The sequence below is a fragment of the Cenococcum geophilum genome, assembly GCF_001692895.1.
Source record: "Cenococcum geophilum 1.58 unplaced genomic scaffold K441scaffold_2, whole genome shotgun sequence".
Classification (NCBI taxonomy): Eukaryota; Fungi; Ascomycota; class Dothideomycetes; order Gloniales; family Gloniaceae; genus Cenococcum; species Cenococcum geophilum.
Genome location: NW_027137560.1, coordinates 1,991,644 through 2,007,921, shown reverse-complemented (window position 1 = coordinate 2,007,921; position 16,278 = coordinate 1,991,644). Strand labels below are relative to the sequence as shown.

The 16,278-nt window shown below is 48.9% G+C and overlaps 4 protein-coding genes across 4 annotated transcripts; 2 read left to right on the top strand and 2 right to left on the bottom strand.

Annotated features, from left to right (window-relative positions):
- Positions 1-451: 451 nt before the first annotated feature.
- Positions 452-4,458, bottom strand: K441DRAFT_651152 (uncharacterized protein). Its single transcript, XM_067647141.1, has one exon. It carries the CDS (start codon positions 4,339-4,341, stop codon positions 529-531), a length of 3,813 nt encoding a protein of 1,270 aa, XP_067509804.1. The 5' UTR covers positions 4,342-4,458; the 3' UTR covers positions 452-528.
- Positions 4,459-4,615: 157 nt separating this feature from the next.
- K441DRAFT_600771 (uncharacterized protein) lies at positions 4,616-7,485 on the top strand (the record flags this gene model as incomplete). The annotated part of the gene is made up of 3 exons (XM_067645208.1): positions 4,616-4,641; positions 4,691-4,827; positions 4,889-7,485. Exons 1-3 carry the CDS (start codon positions 4,628-4,630, stop codon positions 7,483-7,485), a joined length of 2,748 nt encoding a protein of 915 aa, XP_067509803.1. The 5' UTR covers positions 4,616-4,627.
- A 652-nt stretch (positions 7,486-8,137) lies between these two features.
- On the bottom strand, positions 8,138-12,027 carry K441DRAFT_683707 (uncharacterized protein; the record flags this gene model as incomplete). Its single annotated transcript, XM_067651719.1, has 4 exons — positions 8,138-8,389; positions 8,450-9,640; positions 9,690-11,710; positions 11,865-12,027. 4 exons carry the CDS (start codon positions 12,025-12,027, stop codon positions 8,138-8,140), a joined length of 3,627 nt encoding a protein of 1,208 aa, XP_067509802.1.
- Positions 12,028-12,984: 957 nt separating this feature from the next.
- K441DRAFT_534907 (uncharacterized protein) lies at positions 12,985-14,022 on the top strand (the record flags this gene model as incomplete). Its single annotated transcript, XM_067642348.1, has 1 exon — positions 12,985-14,022. The coding sequence occupies one exon, from the start codon at positions 12,985-12,987 to the stop codon at positions 14,020-14,022; it is 1,038 nt and encodes a 345-aa protein (XP_067509801.1).
- Between the last annotated feature and the right edge of the window lie 2,256 nt (positions 14,023-16,278).

Genomic DNA, 16,278 nt, shown 5'->3' with positions numbered 1-16,278 from the left:
GATATATAGCATCCATCTTATAGTATATAACACCTATTAAAACCTTATTATACGCTAATTATTAAGTTACGGATATTTAAGCAAATCTACCATATACCAGCACTAAAACCCGCTAGGTAGGGAGGGAGGAAGTTAAATAAGGTGCTAGAACAGCCGCGGCTATATTAGGTATTAGATAATTAGACTTAGAGGAGTTATAAAATAGACCAGGAGTAACGGCTATAGAACCTTTAAGATTAGCTTTTTACGCTTCGTGGAGAGAGTAAGGCCTAGTAGCTAAGCAAGGTTAATAAGGCTATTACTTTTTTATATCCGTATCACAGAGGCGTCACATGCGCATCCAAGTTCCCTAACTAACAAGCCTCATATAAAACGGCCAGCCCGACCAACACTATAAAAATCGTAACTGCAGTCATGCAATCATTACTTGTGATACCAATCGGACCCTCAACTCCCCTGGCACTTTTGCTAGTTTAACTCCAAGGGTCGCAATATCTCAATCCAAGACGAACTCGGCTACGTATTCTATTAATTCAATCCGTTTCCGTAGTTCGGCCACTGAATCTTCAACCCGCCGTTCCTGCTCACATATTTCCCCTTTTTCTCATCCTTCCTTAGTTCCTCCCCCGCCACAATAGTGAAAAGCCTCCTGACTACAGTCTCCGCACCTATGATCTTTCCATCCGGTCCCGGACCCACACTCCCCCTTCGAATTTCCTTCCCTGCGATCCTCTCATACTCCTCAATATCTTGCAGGGTTAATAACTGCATAAACACGGCAGCGATAACAAGGTGAGTTTCATCGATAACAATGCTATAACCCCAGCATGAGTACTTTGCACCCAGGAATTTCGCCCGGTCTGAAAAGGAATTTAGGAGGGCGTTATTGAGGCTAGGGGGTGTGCTGGGTGTGAATGCCGTAGGATGCCGTTTATGGTATTGGAATATAGCATCGAGAGTTTTATAGTGCGTTTTGGTCCAAGGTTCAAAGCGGGGGAGCGGGTCGTAGTGTGATATGATGGGATGTGAGGGCGGGGGAGCAGCGGGAGTGACGGCACTCCAGAGAGTTGAGGTCAGACGGCTGAAGAGGCCGGCGGATTGGGGTTTAGCGGCTTCAGATCTCGTAGAACGGTCGATCGGTTTGCTAGTGCTAGTGTTGATGGGCTTCTGCTGTCGCTTAGAGTGCCCAGTAACTTCCTCTATCTCATGGAGAGTAAGGCCGTGATGCTCAAATGGACGGGCTTCCATTTCTGCACGCAACTGGCGGATATCTGAGGAAACACTATCGTCAGCGACATCTCGGCCAGGCAAACTCTGCTCATGCCTAGAGACTTGGACACTTTGGTTGACGTGCTGAGCATTCTCAGGATGCTTGGACACCACCTGTTGCTCCAGCGGACTAGTCTTGTAAGGCGAGAGCTGCAACGGAGCGATTTTCGGAGGTACATTCTCAAATGGGCTAGGCTTGCGTGGGCTATTCAATGGACTACTCTTCAGAAGACTGTCGTTGGTGCCGAGAAGCATTGAAAGATCTAATTTGGTGCCTTTGAGTTCTAGCGAGTTTGGCTTTCTGTAAAAAGCTGGGAGGTTCTGTTGCCAAAATATGCCACTATCACCACCTTCCTCGCTCTTATCATCCTCACTCGCCGCTTCTTCGACAAGTTTCGATTCTTGGAACTTGCTTTTGCTCTCCTCTGTACGGACTGTGCGCTCCTGTCGGGCAGTATTAGGAGATCTGCTTTCTTCTGGCCCAGGCCCCGCTTTGTCGCTATAGCTGAAGTCACTAGAGCTCTTTCTACGCCACGTCTTTGGTATCTTTCCACGTGTCGGCTTAAGTTGACTTGTACCATCTATCAATGGATCCTGTAGTGGTGGGAATTTCCTGGCAGAGTCATCCATTGCTGCTTCATCACACGGCAACGGCTCTGAAGATCGACTAGCCTCTTCGTGCCAGACGTCAGAGTAACCTTCTTGTTCCTCGGGCCTGCCGTCTTTAATAATGATTACTTGGCTGCTATTTGCTTTTTCAGTTTGGCGGTTCACAGATTCCCGCTCCGGCTGAATTTGAGCATCAGGCTCGTTAGTACATTTTCCGGAAGTAATACGGGATTGCTGTGCGCTATTCACATTCCCGATATGTCCCAAGCTCCCCGCTGCTAGTTCTGGAGCGGTGCACCTAGTAGACTGGGGCGTATCGGCCTGCCAGTTCATCTCATCTACGCTCTTAGCAGGGCTGGCGAGCTGAGCAGACTGCATACGTGCACTCAAGCTTGGGTACTCAACACCAGTTCTCTCTGATGGTGGTGGGGGGAGCGCAAGCACATAGTGATCTTTCTCCTCTGGGGTAGGAAGGCGTGGATTGCTAGCGTCGCTTTGCTGAGCCTTTTGGGGGACATTGAAAATATCGTCTTCCACGACTTTAATGTCTGGTATTTTGGACGACCCAGAGAGAACCGGAGATGCTTCTTTACTTGTATCGCGCTGTTGGTATTGCTTAGCTATCTGCTCACCGAGCCTCAAGCCAGCCCGAAGCTCTCTCCTAGTACCTTCGCTAAAGCCACTGAAGAGATCATCAAGTCTGTCTATCTTCCTTTCAAAGGATTCATTGGCCGATTCTCCAGAATATGCTTCCGTAATTGGATCCAGGACGCCATGGAGAGCAATACCAGCTTTTACCACCCTAACAAGCTTAGGCGTGGATGCCTTTTGAGGCGAAAACTGTTGAGCCTGAATGGGGGGTGGAGCGGATTGGGATTTGGCCATTATAGAAGGGGTGTGCTGCCTTGGCAATGCTATTGGTGGAGATGAGCGGATATTCGATGGCGTGAGGCCTGTAGAAGAAGGCATGAAGGACGTGGATAGTCCAGAAGGGAGGTCGTAGTGGTCCTGCTCAGAAACCTGGTTAGGTTGGCTGAGGGAATCCTGATTAACTCCTTGACCAATGGTTCGTTCTAAAATATTGATACCGGCATTCCGATATGGTGGGCTGCTTAATCTTGTCTGTCTGCTAGGCAAAGAGTCGATAGAAACCATGCTGAAACCCTCACCCTCGAGAATTGTGGTATCTGGCTCAGCGTAGGCAATTGTATTGTCTTCTTCTAGCTCGTAATTTCCATCTGCATCTTCTATACTTGATTCGTTCTGATCCTTAACTCCACTGTCTTCAACTTCGAACACTTCTCCGTCATCTCTACGCTGGTTTGCTACCATGCAACGCCACATGTTTGCGTCGTTGCGATCGGATTCAGACGGAGTGTGGAGATTCTCATTCTCCGGAGAGGAGGGGGATTTTGATTTTTCTTTGGAACTTCCATTCACACTGATTGGAGTGCTTCTATAGTTATCGGAAAAACTTGTTTCATTCCGCTTCCTTTGGGACCCCAATATACTTTCTTCATCTTGTTCATGCCTAATTCCGTCTTGGAGTTGCTGTAGCTGACGCTCGCCTTCTGGTAACCCTCTTGGTGTGGGTACTCTTCTCCTAATCTTCTGGTCACACAGCCGGATCTCTGGTTTTGGGGCCTGTTCCTCAACTGGGTATTTCTCATGCAGCGGCTTGAAATTTGAGCAATCAAAGCTTGTACGCTCTGAGGCATTGTTTTCAAAACTCCGATCCTCGTCCGGGCCAGCGGTAGTTTCAAATTGCGGGTCTTGCAATATGTTTTCAGAACAAGCATTATTATGATTTTTCAGTGGAATGATGTCTGCTTCACTCTGGAGGTTCTTCCTAGGCCGTCCCCTACGTTTCTTCGGTGCTGCACTGACGTTATTAATCGGAACATCGGGAATACTGTTATCTGCAACCCCAACACTTGAATTTCGTGCTTTCGATTTTCTCCGCACTGGTGTTCCACTCCTCTTGAGCTTTGCTGTTAATGACGCGTCCGATTTCCTAGGTCTACCTCTACGTTTAACAGGAGATGACGGGTGAGGATCTTTTAGAGGGATTTTTGCAGTCGTAGTACGCGTTGTGTGGCTGCGTGTGGGAGATCTGTATCCAATATTTTCCTCGTCTGAGCCATCGAATTCCGGTTCCGCCTCTACAGTCACTTTGATCCTCCACGGGCTGATTCCGCCCGCTCCTCCAGTGTGCATCGTCATAGATTTTGTTGGAGAAGGAAAATCTACAGCGGACATCTCGAAATTAGATTGTTGTTGCAGTCGTTGGGTGTTGGCGGAGCTTGAAGCCATGGGTGCCTTGCGGGATTGTTTCGATGTTGCCCGCACTCCCTTTGGCCGCGAGTCAATATGAGACATTAATAGAGGATCTGGTGATGATTCAGGGTAGCTGTCATTGTTGACATCTTCGCTCGAGGATCGCGCTTGGATTCTTGAGGCCATATTGTGACTGCTAGATAGGAGAGGAAGGTCCTGCCTGAGAATGAGCCAAATAAAAGCTTCACACTAGATATGTTCCATTTAAATTTTTATAAAATGGGACGCAAAAGCTTGTCGATAATGGTGTTCATGTTAAAGACTGAGATAACTGAATAGCTAGGTAAGTCTATTGTTTATTTGTTTCCATGTCAACAATCGGCTATTTCTCGGCGTTAAGCTCCCCGCGAAATCAACACCGTGACAAAAGAGCATCAACACCACTCAGCCCTCACAACAATATGTATTAGAAATGGGTATTCAGGGGTGAGTTTCTTTGCCCTTAGTTGCACAAGTTTGGGATTGACTGTCTTAGAATTTACAAAGAAATAGGCCCGGGGGAAAGAATAGCGCTCTCGAAACTTGCTGTGGAAAAGTTCGAGCAGACTGGACGGCCTTTGCGCATTGCCATTGACATATCAATATGGCTCTTTCAGATTCAGTCGAGCAAAGGTAGCATCTAAGATACTATGCGACCACACTATATACTGATCTTCTACGTGGCGATGCTCAGGTGGCACGAATCCAGCCCTCCGCACCTTCTACTACCGCCTACTACGTCTCATATCGCTTTCTATCCATCCAATCTTCGTATTTGACGGGCCAAATAAACCACCATTCAAGAGAAACAAGAGGACTGGACCAAACGTAGCTTCGATTCCGGAGTTCCTTGCCAAGCAACTGCTCAAGCAATTCGGACTGACGATCCATCTTGCACCCGGCGAAGCAGAAGCAGAGTGCGCGTTGCTTCAGCGCGAAGGGATAGTAGATGCTGTGCTTAGCGAAGATGTGGATACACTCATGTTCGGAAGTGGGATAACATTGCGGAATTGGTCTCCGGAGCTCAAATCCAGCAAGACACCAACCCACGTGAATCTATATGATGCGGAGGAGACAAAAAGTGGAAGATCAGGCCTTGATCGAGAGGGCATGATCTTAGTTGCTCTGATGAGTGGAGGAGACTATATACCAGAAGGTATTCCAGGTTGTGGGCCCAAAACCGCTTGTGAGGCTGCAAGAGCGGGCTTTGGAGGTGATCTCTGCAAAATATCAAATGGTGATACAAAAGCTCTGCAAGAATGGAGAGATAGACTGGCGCACGAGCTGAGGACCAATGAGAGCAAACTTTTCAAACGAAAGCACGCTGCGCTGGTTATTCCGGAGGACTTTCCGAGGGTTGATATTTTGGGATACTATACCCACCCGGCTGTCTCGTCTCAAACTAATCTCACAAAATTGCGAAACTCGTTGAAGTGGGATCAAGACATTGATTTTCCCGGCTTGAGGGAGTTTACTGGAGATGCTTTTGATTGGGTAAAATTAGGCGGCGCAAAGAAGTTCATTCGAAATCTTGCTCCAGCATTGCTTGTTCGACATCTTAGAATGAGAGGCGAAAGCAACGTTTCTAGTTCCGATGGGCCTGACATGGCGGAAGAAGACGAGAGTAAGCTGGTCAAGAGCATTCATGGTAAAAGAAACCACATTACCACAGATAATCACACCGAGTTACGCATCGCATTTACGCCAATAGACCTTGTCAACATAGATCTCGACAAAGAGGAGCCTGACGACGAATTGCCAGACGACTCCGAAGATGAGATACCTCTTCCCACAGATAATTATGATGGCACTGAGGATTCTGCCAATGCTCCAAAGAAGAGAGGTCCCTCGACTTATGACCCTACAAAACCTGAGAAGGTGTGGGTCCTCGAGACGTTCGTCCGGGTCGGTGTGCCTTTGAAGGTCAAGGGCTGGGAAGAAGCTTCCAAGAATCCAAAAAAGTACGTGGCTGTGAAGGCAGCAAATAGAATTGTTGCTCAGGGTAGTAAGACAAAGAAAGCCAAGCAGACATCTGGAATGCAAAATATGGCTCTGGATCGTTTCACAAGAGTCACGAAACCCGGCAGCAGTCTATCCAGAATTCCAACGAAAATTCAAGATACCAATATCAATACCGCCGATGAACCTCCACGAACGCTGCCTCCACCTCCTAGTCAAACCCCATCTTCATTCCATATGCCTCCAGATCTCCCCGTATCACCTGATAGATGCCAGCAACGTACTGTTGTGAAACTTCTATCATCATCAGCCTCTTGTCATACGCGCTACAATGCTGCGCAGGCACCAGTTGAAACCCTTTTAGAATCGATTACTGAAGATATCCCACCCAGCGTAACAAAGAGGCGGCGACGAGCTCCTCTCCAACGCTTCCACACCCTACCCGCCAATCGAGCTATATCACAGACTCGCCCGTCAACACCACCACCATCTACCACAACCGACATCCTGGATCTTGCGAGTTCGCCAGAGCTCCCATCACCCTCTCACTTCATTACCAAAAAGGTAAAAACCGTAGAATTCGGCGCTACCAGTCCACAAACCCCACGGACACGACGTCAGAAGTCAGCCACCCCCAAATCCTCCAACGGTATCCACCAGACCACGCTAGACGTATGGTCACGGCGCTCCCAAACTACAACACCATCACCCGCACGCCACGCCAACCCTCCCAATACCACCAAGCCGAACCCAGCTCCTCCGTTCCTCCAACCGGTCCCAGAACACCTCGACCTAACGCTCTCCCCCCCTCCACGCCCAGGAGCGGTTCCTATATCTCGCCGCACCCGCTCTGGCACCCGTCCAGCTCTCCACAGCATCTCGTCCAACGCCTCCACAGCCTCCCAGCGTAGCTCCAGCCTCAGCCCCAGCCTCAAAAACTCCGCCCCAGCTGTCCATCGCTCTCCATGCCACGCTGCCTCACCCCCACCACCCGACTACCTCGACCTCTCAGCCTCGTCCCCCGCCCACGACATCCGCATCCTACCTGACTCTGAACTCCCGAGCGAAGTGACTGGAAAGTCCGGTGTACATGCTCATTTGCGCCCAACCACCTCCTCGTCTGCGTCTTGGAAGGTCCAGAGCATGAAAAAGCGTGCTGTAGCGCTGCGAACTAGCGTAGAAGGCGCGTGGGAATTTATAGATGCCGAGGCATCTCTTGAGAATAACAGCAAGGGCGTAGGGAAAACAGGAGGCATTGGGAAGGGGAGACAGAGGGGGGCGCGGACATGGAGGGTGAGTCAAGTTGAGGAGATTGATTTGACGGGGTTATAAGATGTGTTGTCAAGTTCGCGGGTAGGAGTTTGGGTGCGTTGTCCGCTTTCGCTTCGACCCTTTTTGGAGTCGCATGTCGAGTGGGGATCTCGGTAGGCTCAGAGGCATGCTGCACTGCCTAATTGAATGATTATTGGGAAATGAGTTGAGTGTATTGGTTAGGGTAGAGATGCAAATCCTACAGACGTCCGTGATATGAATTGAATACAACGCCAGCCATCCCATACTCCTAGTTTGCCCGTTCGCTCCGATAAGGAAGCTGCATTAGTTTTCTACTCTAACTTCACACTTTTCTCCTTCAAAACCCACGAGCTTAACCACAGCAATCCCAAAGCCACTGCGGTGCAACAAGGACAGCGCCTAGTATAGAGAATGGCCAAAGAAGAAGCCACGCCCACTCTGTCCTGGTAATTTGTTTCATTCTGTGGCCTTGAATCGTCTCATCATAGAGCAAGAAACACCGTTGCCACACAAAACGCCTCCATATCACGCCAATGCCAATGCAGAAATGCGAGCTGGTATGGCATTAGCTGGCTTTCTTGTAATAAGAAAATCCTAATGCACAACACACGCCGTATCTTAACAAAGAATGAAAGAAGTGGCGGACTAAATCTACCTCAGTAGCAAATTCAAACAACTTAGATGATTTGCCTCAGTAAGAATATGCAGAGCCCTGGTTAGGTGCACCACCGTATGCCATTTCACGGAAGCCGGCAGGTACAGTCCAGCCGTGCGTGTTGCATGCGCGGACATAGGCCTCAACAGCTTCGCCAACGTAGTAATCACGGGGAGGTCCGTTCTCGAGACGCGCTGGTTTAGGGTCGAGGCTGGACATGGCGAGTCGAACCTGGAGGAGTACGGACTCGATTGAAGAAACAGCGCTCCACCCATTGTTCGTTAAAAGCTGTAACGTCGTTAGCAATTTATCTTCTATATGATGCTAGATTTAGCTAAAACTGCTTACCTCCATGCACAAAGCACCGCCAGCGGTAACATGCCCACCACCACCTTGCTGAAAGCCAAGGAATCGGGGGCGAATAACCCTCACGAAAGGAGGGCTCATCGGATAGTCCTTTCCAAAACGTAATTCCATGATGATGCTCTTGGTGCCTTTTGACTTCATATCCTTAGCTAGAGGAAGATGCGATTCGAAAGAATGCAGCTCGACGATCCATTGATACATGTTGGTGATAAGTTCCGGATCAATGTACCATCCAAGTTCGTGAAGCGGTTCGCTGTTTTGAACTTTGAGCAAGGTCTTGAAGTCTTGCTGGAGGCGTTTCGTTGCCGATGGGGTCGCCCACGCTGGTGGTTCCAGCATCGGCAGGTTGGAATGCTCCAGAGAGCCGGGTACAAAGTCCGTCAAGGGCTTCGGAGGTTTGGAGTCCTTTGGCTGTGAAGAACCTACAAGTTTTGAAAAGAACGATGTAGCTTTACCTTTACCTTTACCAGAGCTTATTTGAGACTCAGGATGAGGGTCAGGTTGCACTTCCTCAATAAATATAGCAATATCTTCGTCTAAGGTACAGACGCTCGCAGAGTCGTCGTCTTCGCCGTCCAAAACAATCGGATCGTATATATTCTTGCCAGACGCTTTGACTCGCTTGCTGCCGGTCTTGACCGATAGTGACTGAGGCCTCCGCGAGCATGATACAGCCGTAATAGGAATGACGACTTTGTCAGTCTGTCCCTTTGGAGTCATGGCAGGGTCCTGCTCGTGAACCTGAAGAGGTTTCACGTCTGCCTCGTTTAATTTCGAGTCAGCCTGGGCGCCTTTGACAAAAAGATATCTTGTTTGGATCCAGTCTAGCTGCGCGACAACTAAATGTGGAGTAGAGCTGATAAATTCCTTCGGTGCGTTGACAATCTCGTTCAGTGCCATGGCAGAGTTGACCTTCAGCTCACTCTGGGGCCAGGAAGAAGTTGACGTATAGCCCATCCCGGTATACCCCAAACTTGTATGGACATCGAGAGAGTGATAGACACCGTGGCCGTATGCTCGGCCGTGAGCAGTGAAATTGAAATGAAGTCCTTCACGTATGATGCTATGCCAATTCTGAAGAGGGCTTCCATGCCAGGCAAAGAGGGTGGGATACTTCAATTTCAATCGGTCTGTGGTAGACCGGACGGAATTAATGAAACGCCTTTCCTTATCCTATTCAAAATTAGTACTACGAATTCCCTTCTGTGAAGGCGGTACTCACTGGAGCGCCCATTGCGAACCTAAATTGCATCCAACCATTCATTCCATAGAGCCGTTCCTCCCCTTTTTTGGCCTTGGGATCAGAATCCCTACAATCTTCGACTTGAATAATGCAAGCCCGGTTAGAGGCAATGATCCATCGGAGCATACCTAAAGCAGCTGGAGAAAGGTGGTCGACCCAAGTATTAAGACCTGATTGCGCCTTTCGTGTTAAGTACTGCTTCATATTAGCTACACTGGGTAAGGTCTCCAGCAGCGAGTAAATGGTTTGTCTCTTGTGGGATTCGTGAAGGTCATCAAAATTCTGATTGTAGATGTAGAAAGTTGCCGGGGTAAATGTTGATGGCACTGGCGGCGCGGGTGGTTTGGCCTGTCCCGGAATGGTTGGTATGGAAGGCACTGGGATGGCAGAAGATGGGACAACCGGCTCCGAGACTTTAATAGTTGGGAAGAAAGTTGTTTCGACAATGCGGCAGTGCAAGGGTTTCATTGGGTTGTCTGATGTACGGATGACGACCCAATCGCCGGTTCTGAAAGGAACCTTCTGGTTCGGATCATCGAATATCATTTCAAGTTTCGAATAATTGAATCGCATCTTCCCAGGTTCTCCCGCGCCAGTTGTTGTGTTTGCAGCTGGCGAAGGTGGCGCAACAGCTGGCTGGTTGAAATTGTAGGGATAGTTTGCCGTTTGAGGTTGATTAAGCTGCTCATTTTCGAAGGCGCTGAATGGAGGAACCATTAAGCTTAAACCTGTGGGGAAGTCTTTCAGACCCCCTTGCCTGGCACTCGCATAGCAGAAGCTAATTAGAAGATCAACAACTTTAGGCTGTGCAATGATTTCATGNTCAATGCTGGGCCCAAATCCTAGAGACATGTACTGGTAAAGACACAATGGTTTGTCGCACACGTATGGCTTAATGGCTTCGAGGTCGTCCTGCATCTTACAGAAACAAACGAGGCAGAACTCCGTACAGCGAACGAAGTGTCGAAGGACGAATTGCATTGCAATTAGTGGGAATGAGTGCAATTGGTCTGTACCAGCTTCTCGGATATGATCGGCGGTGACCAATCCAGGGAAAGATGCGCTAACGTTCTCAACTTCCATGTATTTGTCGTTCATCGAGTCGGAATTTTCGATATTTGTCCCGTAGTGATCGTTGTAATACTCTTCAGCTCCAGACCAGGGCATACCCATGTATCTATACTCGATCAGTGTGATGAGTCGTTCATTCAGAAGCTCGTTCAAAGGGCACGAAATAAACGAATTCCGGAATCCTCGATTTGATAAGTCCTGGCTTTCTCCCTGTGTGTCATCTCGGCGTTTTTCCTCATCCTTGGACATGGTTGTGAAAGCGCGCACCGCTTCCTGCATCGTCGGCTTGTATGAACTGCTAATTCCTATACGCATTCCAATATGCCGACGGGCTGTTTGGGCATCATAACTCTTGAGAGAATCAATGGACTTGTATCCACTTGGGTAGTGGATAATCAAAATCAGATATTCCGAAGGATCTATCTGCCACGCTTGCATAGCCTCCTCTGAGATACCTAGCTTTGATATGCGGCAAGAAATGCTAACGTAGCAACCAAGACCGTCCATGAGAGAGCCAAGATGACCAATCTTAAATCCATTTCCTTTAGCGGTCATGAGATCCATTCGGATACGGTTTCGAAAGACTGAGGTTGGCTGGGCATGTGACTGCACGTCGGAAGTCTCTGATTTGCCAAATGTTGACTGAGGGACAATGTCATCATCAGGAAAGTATTCATCTGCTGAGTAGTCATCTTCTTCGTCTTCCTCATCCTCATCATTTGATTGGAAGTCATCTCCTGAGTCAAGCATTTGGGTGTCACCATCACGGTCGGTCGATTCCAAGGACTTCGCAACGAGCTCTAGTAACTGAATGATATTCTTGCCGAGAGCGGAATCCGAAAGATCTGATAAGGCTTGTGCGACCTTATTCGGGGCATTATCTGGGGCGAAGAACATGCAAGTATGGCTTGAGGGGTATTCCGACACATCTGTAAATTCCCCCATTAGCATAGGTACACAAGGGAGTGCCTTGGCGGTAAGCCCGCTCTAAGAGGTGCTGGATGGATAAAGTGACAAAAGCGCACGAACTACACTATTGCGAAGTCGCCATTTCACATGGCTCTTTATAGAGTGAGCACCTACCGGGTATCAGAGCCGAAAGCTCTAGCGTTCCACCATTTGTTGCGCTCTTAACAAGAAATGTGAACTCCCCATCATCATTTCCGGGTTGAACGTCAGATATTCCAGCAATGACAACACCACCCACAGCCTTCTGGAGGTCGGTGATAAAGGCCTTCCTAGGCATACTTTCAGCGAGGTGGAGTTCGAAGAAAGCTTCCAACTATCCAATTTACGTTTAGGCAAGGTTAAACTGGGGCGTTTTAGGGCTTGGCAGGAACTTCAAAGAGACTGCCTAGCTTGGCGGGATGTCTGCTGAGGGACAGGTCTGCAAGAAACCGCCGTCTGAAGTGGGGAACTGAGAGAAAAGCTCCAGGCTGAGGATATTCCAGGGCGGGTGGAGGGTGAGCCGTTTGCTGTGGACGTGGACGGCAGAGCCAGACACAAGTGACAAGGCTCCGCAAACGAGGCAATCTAGGCGGAAGAGCTAAAAGTAACTGACTGCAGACTGGAAGCAAGAGAAAACACGGCGTCAATGAGCGAAGGATTGAGTGAGTTTTGGGGGATGCGCGCCGCAAAGGTTTAAGCAGGCAGGCAGAAAAGCGGGAGCGTCGTTGAGTGAGACCAAGGAAGGCAGGAAAGTGAAGAAGAGCGGGAAGTAGAAAATTCACTCAGAGACGACTCAACACGCGAATAATCTACACCAATCCCACAGCAAGACAGGCGGCGGCTACTTGTAAGGCATTTCTGTTCAATCTGTTGCCTCCAGGCAGCAAGAGAGTGGTAGTAAGCTTCACACTACTCTAGCCAAGGAAGCCCGTTCTTTTAGCGATACAACAGCTTTGGCCTGTCCCCGCTATGCAGGCCCTGAGCCACACACCAGGACAACCCACAAGACAGCCGGAAGGTCAATTGACACCCCATTGACACCGCCTCACAGCGTGGAAGAACAGGAGAAGCGTGTCTTTTGGACGGATAAACATCTAAGTACGCTGGCTAGTGCGCTACATCTGGTGAGCCAGGGTGTCCTGGTGCCCTAATAGTGGGATCGAGGGATGCCCCCGACATCTCGGTAAACGCCCTAGCTTTTCGCACCGCTCATCATCGCGGCACTTGCTCATCACCCCTTCCAAGTCTGTTCAGTATGACTGTATCCGCTGCCTCCAGCGAAGATACCGCTAGGTCCGTTCACGTCTCTGAACCAGCCCTTCGCCCCTTTCTCCAGCCTACCTTCGACCCTGTCGATTACCTCAATGCCACGCTACCTTCTCTCGCCTTACACTCGGCTTCCTCTCGAACGTCCAAGCAAGCCACTGCCGTCTCATTAGCGGAACTCTCTTCGCAGACACAAACCCTTCTCTCTCAGCTCAATGCCCACACTGCACGCCTCTCGACGACCCTGACCCAATTGACTGACGACATTCTGCGAAGCGGCGGACGACTAGCCTATGAGGTTGAGGTGCTGCGAGGAGAGACAATTGGGCTTTCAGAAGCCCTTACAGATGGCTTACACCAGGACATTGTGAAATTTCTGCCTAGAGGGGTGAATCTAGAATCGAAGGAGTCTAGTGACACTACCGCGAGCTTCGTGGACGAAACCACCACGAAAGATATCACAAATGAGCCTTCAATGCCTAGTGCCACAGTACCAGTAGCAGATTCACCTCTATGCATTTCACATCTGCGTACTTTAGCCCTTGTCAGATCTCGCCTAGAAAGTGTCATCAAAGTCTTTGGTGAAGCTATGCAATGGACTCTTCCTCCATCCGAGGTCTCCTTAGCTTCCTCGCTAATCTCGGTATCCGCCCCTGAGCCTGGCTCGGACAGCCACAGTCGTGAAGAGAAGGGCTGGGAGTTTGCAGAAAATCTCCGCAACGAAATAGCAGATCTCATAGCCGGCAGCGACGAAGAAGAGTCTGGACACAAAGCCGCCATGAGCCGGATACAAGCTTTAAGGGATCTAGCGCAGGTCTGGAAAGGCACGGCTGAAGAAAAGGCAAGGATCAAATTTGTCGAGAGCCTTGTCAGGCTTGCAGAAGACCGGCAGAAGGCGCTGGATTCCGCTGTCAGCCAGAGACAGCGCGGTGCTCGGAATGGAATGGCTCAGAAACAGACGCGGGAGAAGGGCGGTGGCTTCCTTGAAAACTTACAAAGGATGCGCGGGAATATCTACTTGGAATGATAGAAGCCACCGTTGGCTCTAGATCGTCCACCTATTTATTAGGGAAATCCTATCGTAACCTCACATCAACCTCAATCTTGAGCACCAGGGTGTTGAAGCAACTTCTTAGCCAAAGAAAAAGAGTTTTCAGTTCCCGTAGAGCCATTCACAGGTTCTAAATTCTAGCTGATGGGATGAATCACTCTCGGCACTTGAGGACAGCTGGTTGGCACATTTTTGCGTAGTGTGCCATGATGACGTGTCCTTTGTAAAACCTCCAAGAAGCATATAGGGAGGAGGAATTGAAGAGCGAGGTTCCTAGGTCGAGGAATGGTGAGAAGAATGAGGAGATGAGGGAGGCAAATGGTGAGTTGATATACGATTAAGTCGTGGGATAGGCCAGGATTAGCGGCTGTTACCTGGAATGCTGAAACTGAAGGAGCCCAAGCAAATTTAAGTCGTGATATGTCCAGACCGTCATACCTCTTAGCGGGTCGCCCTGAATATAAATAGGAGAGATATCAGATGTGCCCACTTCAACCGATTTCGAGTCTCGGTAATGCAGCAAGAAACAATGCAAATAGCATCAAATAATAGTTACAGTCCGCATATCCCAAGTCCCGAACGAGTCTGGTTCGTCTTTCTTCTCGATTTCAAAACTTCTAGTACGCCAATATCGGATTGTCTCGTCAGCACCGGCCTGTATCGCCGTCGCTTCCGGTTCCCTTATTGCTTCCACTTTCCTTAGTACTATTTATTTGAGCCTGCCGTCCTATCCGCGCGGGCTATGATGGACCCTCGAAATCAATCCTAGTACCTTACGGCCCCGAACGGCGCGGTGGGTTTGCGTTGACCACAATTATTTTAGAAAAATAAAATGAAAGAGTCGTCGGATTCTCCAAAATACCCAAGCGTTCCGTGCGCTCGCCACTATCGATCTGGGCCACTCAGCGCCCTAGCCCAGGAGTATCGATCTGGTACGATTCCCGGACGTAAGGCGGCGTGTTTGGGTCTTCAGGATATCCAAGTAACAAGATTGCTCTCATCTTGCTCCCCACCTTGAGTTTGCCACGAACCACTTGACCCATTGGATCATTAGGAGAACCACTCCTCAAATGCGTAGTCAACAACCTGAGGCATTTCCTTGCGAACCATCGATTTGTGGTACACTGCTATTCGCGCATGCGAAACCGACAAGGGTCTGTGTGATCGTTTTGTACTTAGAGCAGTCACCCACGCCGGAGCCTATACCTTGTGGTAAAGAGTCTAGCATTGTGGAACACTATTCGCTGTCGAGCTCGTACAATGGCGCCGTCCCGATGGCTGGCAGCGTTAAGAGCGCAAAGCTGGTGATTACAGCACTGGCAATGATCGAGGCCACGCCGCGCGCCATCCAGCGCCCACGAACCTTAATCGACCACATCTGTGCTGCCATTGCAAACACACCAATGTATGCATTGTCCCCTGCAAGACGAATAAGTGAGCGATGGCTCCAGCTCCGATGGAGATGAATAAGACCGTCAAGGGATTGGGAAAATGTCCAGGTTAACTCACCGAAGAGCCTCTATCATCTGTTAGCAAGGTCGAAGACTTTAATATTAAGCATAATTATTTGCACGTCAACCCACTAGTCATCGAGCATCTTCGCTATCAGGGTTGTCGATGATGAATGAATGAATAAATAGGCCCAATATCGCATTCAATTCATAAGCCGACCAAAATATCACGATATGAATGAATAATCGCGATATTTTAGATATAGGCGGTATCACTAGTCTTGGAATAGTGGGGGGTACTAAGTCGATAGGGCCGATGTCTCCCTAGAGGCCTCCCCCCCCCCCCCTCTACCCCCCTAAACATTCACCAGTAGCTCTCCCCTCTAGCCTCACACAACTCGCCCTTTTACCCACGACTTTAAGCACTCCGACGGCTTAATATTTACTACCCCAAGTCTCTATATATATTCATAATTTTATGAATATTCATTTATAAGGGCTGGCAAAATATTCAATCATTATCACTCCTTATGAATGAATATATCGTTATAAAGCAATGAATAAAAATATCATCGACAACCCTGTTCGCTATACAGGTAAACTAAAACCAGCCTTTCTCACCTTATGAAAAGGTTAGCAAGACATGTACTTGAAGGAACAGGAGAAAGGGTTTCATGGATGCATTATTCTTTCACACAGCTATATATCTAAGTACGCTAAGCTTCCTTGCCCTTGTCTTCGATTCTTAAGATGCATCCTGACGTCACTTAATCAGCCATTA

What these genes read in the sequence shown, in the direction of transcription:
- K441DRAFT_651152 (XM_067647141.1), bottom strand. Translation starts at nt 4,341, where the DNA reads ATGGCCTCAAGAATCCAAGCGCGATCCTCGAGCGAAGATGTCAACAAT.